General features: G+C 49.5%; 2 protein-coding genes across 3 annotated transcripts in view; both read left to right on the top strand.

Annotated features, from left to right (window-relative positions):
• Positions 1-827: 827 nt before the first annotated feature.
• LYZL6 (lysozyme like 6) lies at positions 828-4,711 on the top strand. Of its 2 annotated transcripts, XM_029927403.1 has the most exons (5): positions 828-1,066; positions 1,989-2,147; positions 3,033-3,111; positions 4,368-4,442; positions 4,548-4,711. In XM_029927403.1, exons 1-4 carry the CDS (start codon positions 928-930, stop codon positions 4,435-4,437), a joined length of 447 nt encoding a protein of 148 aa, XP_029783263.1. In that variant the 5' UTR covers positions 828-927; the 3' UTR covers positions 4,438-4,442; positions 4,548-4,711. The 2 variants fall into 2 exon arrangements, with proteins under 2 accessions (XP_029783263.1, XP_029783262.1); XM_029927402.1 differs by having other exon boundaries at positions 4,368-4,711.
• A 2,374-nt stretch (positions 4,712-7,085) lies between these two features.
• RDM1 (RAD52 motif containing 1) overlaps positions 7,086-7,214 on the top strand; it is a 9,674-nt gene continuing 9,545 nt past the window's right edge. Inside the window, exon 1 of the mRNA XM_029927401.1 lies at positions 7,086-7,212. Coding sequence (XP_029783261.1) covers positions 7,117-7,212 — 96 coding nt within the window. The 5' untranslated portion in view covers positions 7,086-7,116. The remainder of the gene's footprint in view (positions 7,213-7,214) is intronic.

Consider the following 7,214-nt stretch of genomic DNA (forward strand, 5'->3'; position numbering starts at 1 on the left):
TTCCTACTGCAGCCTAGACACCAACCGTTTTGCTGAAGTCCAGCTTCCTATTTGGGGGGAATGCAAAACCAAGGGCATTAGTCATTTCCTTTAATCATCCTGAGGACCCTATTAAGTCGGTATTAGCATATCTTCATTTCACAGATGAGGCTCAGAGAGGTAAAGCAGTTTGCTCAAGGTCACAGATCAGCCGAGCCTCTGAAAGCAGGCAGTGTGAATCCAGAGCCCCTGCCCCTCGCACCTCCCCCTACATCCATGCACGCCCCCCCCCAACACAGAGTGCGAAAGTGAAGTTTTTTCTTCAACGAGGTCACTTTTACTTGCTTTGTGATACGCACTTTTGAGTGGAAACAAAAGCGTGTAGCTTATAAACAGCCTCTCTGGAGTTGCAGGGGGCAGGGTATGCCCTCGGGAAAGGTCACGTATCACGCATCTGGGAGCGGGGCTGCGGGGCGGTCAGCACCCAGGGTGCAGCCCTTCCTCCAAGAGCACGTCCTCAAATCCACACACACAAGTACCAGTAAAGTCCAGTCCTCATCAATCTCCTCAGCCAGCCTCACTCCCCACCCTTGGACCCAAATGCTGCCCACCGCCAGGTGCCCTTTACAAGAGTGAGAATGGCTAACAGAGGAGAAAACTTACAGATGAAAGGAGATCAGCCTCAGTTTTTCACCATTGACACTGGGCAATGGGTACATGGAGATTCACGATATCATTCTCTCTTATTTTGTAAATATTTAGAAATTTCTGTAGTAAAAATGTATGAAACGGTGAGAAAAAAGAGAAACAGCCAGGTGGGGAGCCGTGAGTGAGCGGGGACACTTGGCTGCTCTCTCCAGATTCCTCTGGCGCTCGGAGGAGGCCAGCAGCACGTCTGGGAGATTCTCAGGACCACGGGCCTTCACCTGCACCTTCTCCCCTCCGAAGATGGCGAGGGCACTACTCGTGTCCTTGGTCAGCTGCCTTGTCGCTATCCAGGAGGCCAGGCTCATCAGTCGCTGTGACTTGGCCAGCGTGCTGCACAAGGAGGATTTGGACGGCTTTGAGGGCTACTCGCTGAGTGACTGTGAGTGCCGCTCTCCCACACCCCGGTCCCCCCATTCCTCCTCCTCCTGGTCACGCCCTATGTGGCCATCTTCCCGTCATTCATCTTTCGAAGCCAAGTTCAAAAAGCAGCCCTCCCCATAAGCCCTTCCCGACATTCTATATTCGTTCCACAATTAGTAACTGAGCACTTACTATGTCCCAGGAACTATTTTAGCTGCTGGGGACAGAGACATCCAAAAAGCTCCTTCCTTCACAGCGTTCGAACCCCAGGGGGAAAGGCGAGCCCAAAGGAACACACAGACATATGCAGCACTTCCTGGTGGTGACAAAGCAGGGGGAGTGCTAGGTAACGCTATCCTAGAAGGGGAGGGTAAGGAACACCTCCCTGAGGAGGTGACATTGAGTGGCACTGAATGAAGCAAAGGAGCCAGTTGCCCAAATGTCTGGGGAAGAGCCTTCCAGGCCGAGGGAGCAGACGGTGCAAAGGCTTCATACTTCTCCATGGTGGGACCAGATTCCTTTTGCCTAGACTTGTACACACTTGTCTTGTGCTGTTCTCCTTTTATCTTGTCTTGTGGTTGTGTAAGGTATCTTCATTCTTGTACCATCAGCCCCTTGAAGGCACTAGCTGCATTTGACCCAGCTAAATGTCCCTCACTGGGCTTTGCACATAGTAGGCGATCATGGCACACAGCAGGCGATCATGGCACAAGTGCAGGAGGCATGGATGGACAGAGGGATGATGAGCGGTTATACCGAGGGGCAGGCAGATGACCCGAAGGGCGAGGGGAGAAGCTAGCTAATGGGTGATTCTAGCCAGCGTGCACCCTCTAGTCTCTTAGGCCTTGTTCCTTCCTTCTGCTTCCCTATCTCCCTTTCTCTTCCATCTCCTGTGTACTTGGTTCAGAGCCCTCTGAAAATCTTCTTCTCCCTGTTCTAAGGGCTGTGCCTGGCTTTTGTGGAAAGCAACTTCAACCTATCAAAGGTAAATGAAAATGCAGACGGCAGCTTCGACTATGGCATCTTCCAGATCAACAGCCACTACTGGTGCAATGATTACCGGAGTCACTCGGAAAACATTTGCCACGAGGACTGTAAAGGTCTGGCCAGGGTCCCAGGGTGGGGGAGGTGAGAGAATGACTGGGGTCTACTCACAGGACTTCTCTGCCCACTTGACGCCCGGGAATGCACCCACAGGGATGCCCCAAGGAGTCCAGGGAGGCATCTGCTGAGCAGAGGATTTGACTAGAGGCTATACTGCCCGGCCAGTTAGAGGACTGTGGTGTGCGGGCTCCAGAAAGGCTCCGCACGGCCAGTAGCGGAACACGGCCAACATTTACTGAGCGTGTGTTCTAGGCTGAGCGCTTTACATGCCAACTCATGTGGTGGAAAGTATTGTGATCTCCGCTTTACAGATAAGCTAACTGAGGCTCAGAGCACCAGTGCCGAATGCCAGACTGGTGGCCCCGAAGGCTCAGCTCTAACCATCAAGTACTGAGTTGGCAAATGGTCTGATTGATCAAAGGTCAAGTGCAAACTTCCCACCTCAGAGCCGCGCCTGGAGGCTCCACAGTTCCATGACTTTGCCCCTCACTCCCTGCTTCGCACTCTGATCTATAACCTTGGACTCTTCACCTGAAGAGCCTCTCTGGTTAGGCAAGATTTACCGTGGCCTCTGTGTGGCCTGTTTTGACATTTACATTCCCTAGAAACCCTCAAATGCAGAGGAAACCACCCCTACCCTAGCTAGGTCATGTGGTAGTAAACACACATGTACTCCTGCCCTTCCTGCCCCCACCGCTGGCCACCCCTGACTTCCAGCACCCATTGTAGGGATGTCTAAATGGGCCTCTGGGAGGGAGCCCTTGCCGAATCTGGAAGGACTCAGCCCCTGGGTGGCATCTGCCAGTGCAGGCAGAGCCGGTGTCCGCCTCAGTCTTTGGACTGTCCCCTGTTCTCACAGGTATTCTCTGCCTCCCTTTCAGAACTGCTGAGCCCCAATCTTCTCTCAACCATCAACTGCGTGAAAAAGATTGTGTCTGGAGCAGGAGGGATGAAGAACTGGTGAGGAGGACACTGTGGGACTGAGTTTGCAGGCAGAGCCCCGAGCAGGATGTAGCAACAGAGAAGGGGCCAGGGGGCCAGGATAGACCCCTTCTAACAGTGTAGGAAAATGTGGGAGAGCAGCAGGGCTTGGAAGTAGGACTTACAAGACTCGGGATCTGGATCTTTCTCTGATGTCGTATTAAAACTGTTTTGGACACGGTAACAAAGCACCTTGAGTTAGCCGAGGGAGATGTCCTCTGAGGGGACAGGTGTCTCACCGAGCTTACCCGCGGGGTGCAGGGGGACCTCAGGAAGAGAAGAGAAGCAGAGCTGGAGACTGCCAGTGAGCTTTTCCTGACAAGTTTCTGCTTCCTCCTGCATTTGCTTCACTACTTTCTTTGCAGAGCAGGATTCTCTGCTCCGTAGTCCACAGGACAGACCGTGGCTGCCCCCAGGTTAAGGAGCTAATGTTCTGAGCAGCCACCAAGACTGGCTAGTTTCAGCCCCAGTCCAAGTGGCTGGGATGGAGACTCTGACCTGTTCAGCTTGGACCCAGTATCCCCGCTCGGTTCAATCAGCTGCAGGGGTAGGAGCAGCTAACAATACCATCCCGGTGGCCACAGCTGGCCCCTCTCTGGCACTGGCAGCAACGTTTTCTACAAAAGGCACATAGCTCTTCAGCTGGACAGATACCCCCCAAAGCTGCCAGACTGCCAGTGGTAGATGTTGCAATGGTTACTTCACTTTTGGGCTTTGAATTGGAGATACTTGCATTTATACATACGTATACATATAAATATATATATACACATATGCATATATATATATGACAAATGCTTGCCTCTACAGGCATCTGTGAGGATGGAGGAAGTTAAGTGCCTTTTCTACTCTAGAAACACCATGCACAAGAGACGCTGATGACTATTAGGGTTGACCCCCTCTGGAGGGAGAGTCAATGGTTGCACCCAAGATAGATTGATGGATGGATTGATTGATTATTTATGTATTTATTTATTTATGTTTTTTATTTGTTTAGTGACTCTCAGCCCTGTAATATGGTGCACTCTGCCTTTGGGGGGAGATGACGATTTGAAAGTTTGAGAGCGTACCAAACTGGGGAGGAGACACCACAGATAGGAGAAATTTAAAGGAAGGCTCAGAAGGGCCACAGAGAGCTAGGAATGAAGGGGATTCTGAGCACTGCTGTGCATGAGTGAGAGACGCACTATGCGCTGTAGGAAGTCGGCGGCAAGAATCTAACCTTCTCTCCACAGGGCGGCATGGAGGTTGCACTGTGCGGGCCGGCCACTCTCCTACTGGATGACGGGCTGTTACAAGGGATGAGACAGGTGTGGAGTCATTCCAGTGCTCCTCTTCTCACTTGGGAATTCTTCATTTCTTCTTCCTTTTGCCTCCACTTCGCGGTATTTTCTTTCCTTCCCATTTTCAAAAAGAACTGACCGGAGCCCCAGGAATACATGGCTTCCTACGGCTTCCTCCTGGTACCCATCCAGGCCCAGGCCTCTGGCTCCTGACTGCCATCTGTAAACCAAGAGAGGACCACAGTGAAGAAGTTGTTATAGTTAGGGAATTATTAAAGCATTGCTTGTGCAAAGAATGTGTTGATTTATTCATGTTTAATTCTAGATATATTCGAGTACCTAGCATAGTAGGGATGTGGTAGGTACTAGAAGAAGGGAGATAAAACATATCTATTGTTCTCAAGGTGTTCATAATCTGCCTAGAGAAGCAGAGACATCCACAAATAACAGGGACAATGAATAAGTGGATAAATAAAATGGATAAGGAATGGGTAATAAAATCTACAATTTCTGGTTTGAAACAGTATCATGATCTCAGTTATTCCTCCAAAGCCAACTATTTCTTTTTGTTTATTTATTTTGAGAGAGGGGAGGGGCAGAGATAGAGAGGGAGAGAGAGAAAGAAGGCCAAGCAAACACTTGCTGTGTTGCAGAGCCTGGGGAGGGGGGCTTGAACCCATGAACTTCGAGATCATAATCTGAGCTGAAGCCAAGAGTCCAGCATTTAACCCGATGAGCCATCCAGGTGCCCCCCAAGCCAACTATGAAGTAAAAAAGAAAGCTCAGAAAAAGGTAATGGGTGGGGCTAAGGGTCTTGTATCTGTTGGGGTGAAGAAAGTAGTGAGAGGGTCAAGATATGGTGCCAGGTGCTATGGTTTGGTGGTGCTTTTGAAGAAGGGGTGAAAATCTAGATGTTAAAGAAAAAAGTCAGCTCTCAGATTGGAAAGTGCTTATATGGAGTAAGACCTGCATGATGACAATGCAAAGACAGAATAGGGGCAGTTGGAGGAATGTCCTGCACATAACGACAATCAGTACTGTCTGAATAAACTGTCCCACTTGGGCCACTGCTGTCCCTACTTCTTCTGAGCCTTAACTATTTCGCTCTAAAATGAGAGATTTGGGGCACCTGTGTGGCTCAGTCGGTTAAGCATCCGGCTTCAGCTCAGGTCATGATCTCACAGTTCGTGGGTTGGAGCCCCGCTTCGGGCTCTGTGCTGACAGCTAGCTTAGAGCCTGAAGCCTGCTTCAGATTCTGTGTCTCTCCCTCTGACCTCCCCTGCTCATGCTGTCTCTCTCTGTCTCTCAAAAATAAATTAAAAAAAAATTTTTTTAAACAGAGAGATTTGACAATTGAGTGATTCCCAGACTTTTGGATTTTACAGACCAGTAAAACATCAAAAAAGTTAAGACCGTGTTAAGAATTCCAACTTCTTATTTTAATGCCCAAGAAAGAAAGAGTATTAATCACAATTACTCTATCAGCATCTACTCATAAAACAGTTTTTACACGAAAAATGAAGGTCAGGACACCTGGGTGGCTCCATTCGTTGAGCGTCTGACTTTGGCTCAGATCATCATTGCCTGATGTGTGGGTTTGACCCCACGCGTTGGGCTCTGTGCTGACAGCTCAGAGCCTGGAGCCTGTTTGGATTCTGTCTCCCTTTCTCTCTGCCTCTCCCCCATTTGCAGGTGCACTCTCTCAAAAGTAAGTAACAAAATTGTAAAAATGAAGGTCATATTTACAGGATAATAAAATGGAATAGATAGTGTTTTATGAAAATATTTTTTAAAAAGCTGATTATATTGCCCTTTTCTTTGTTTTGGCAAGGACTGGTGAAAACTTCACCACAGACCAGCACCAGTCTCAAGACCACTGTTTAGAAACCTCAGGAGACTTGTTTTGTAAGATCCCTTCTGGCTCAGACATTCTAGGATTAAAATAAGGATCATTAGGACCTACTTTCCCTCTGTGTGTGTTGGTCCTCAAAACAGCTACTTGGATGCCTAGAACGGCCCTTCTGCACAAGCACCATGAGCTCCAGTATTGGTGCCCTACTTGGCCTCACTCTCTGATTTTTCCAAATGTATCTCTCCTTCTTGCCCTGCCTGCCGAACTCCCACATCATCTCACTCCAACAAGCACGCACATACACCAATTCACCAAAATCACATAGGGAAATCAGGGAATGCTTTTTAAGGATTTCATTAAGGACGAATGAGTTATAGTTTGATTTTGCATAGTTAACATTCATGAAACACACTCTTAAGCCAAAGGATTGCATCTTTAGTGGTCATTTCCCACACAACGTAGAGAAATCTACATTTTTAAAGTTCGGTAGGTGACGTACTGCTAGTAGTCTAAATCTTCTCCCGAAGCGAAGAGGAAGCAGGTTGCTATAAAACTGTCCATCCTCAGGGATCCTGGAAGCTCACCCTTTAGACTCTACAGTAAAAATACACTTGACTAGAAGCACTAAACTCCTAAGACACAGACGCAAAGGAGCTTTGGGAGGGAAAGTAGAGGCAGAGCCCCGCCCCAGAGTGGGAGGGGCGAAGGAGAGTTCCGGAGGCAGCTTCGGCTCCACCCCCGGCGGGTCGGCCCCGCCCCTCGCGCGAGCCCCTTTTGAAAGAGCGCGAGCGCGCCTTGCGCATGCGCGGTGCCGCGTCCTTAGTCGCGCGTCGACTGAAGCGCGGCAGGATGGCGGAATTGGTCTCTTTTACGGTTCCCACCGAGAGTGACAAAACTTTGCTGGTGTGGCAGCTGAATTCTGGACCCACGGCCGAAGCCTTGCGTGT

Source organism: Suricata suricatta, chromosome 17, assembly GCF_006229205.1.
Source record: "Suricata suricatta isolate VVHF042 chromosome 17, meerkat_22Aug2017_6uvM2_HiC, whole genome shotgun sequence".
In the NCBI taxonomy this organism is placed as follows: Eukaryota; Metazoa; Chordata; class Mammalia; order Carnivora; family Herpestidae; genus Suricata; species Suricata suricatta.

Bases quoted from the DNA above. Each gene is read 5' to 3' on its own strand.
- LYZL6 (XM_029927402.1), top strand. From the start codon at position 928: ATGGCGAGGGCACTACTCGTGTCCTTGGTCAGCTGCCTTGTCGCTATC. The intron at 2,148-3,032 runs GTCTGGCCAGGG...CCTCCCTTTCAG, and splicing joins TTGCCACGAGGACTGTAAAG to AACTGCTGAGCCCCAATCTT. The intron at 3,112-4,367 runs GTGAGGAGGACA...TTCTCTCCACAG, and splicing joins GCAGGAGGGATGAAGAACTG to GGCGGCATGGAGGTTGCACT.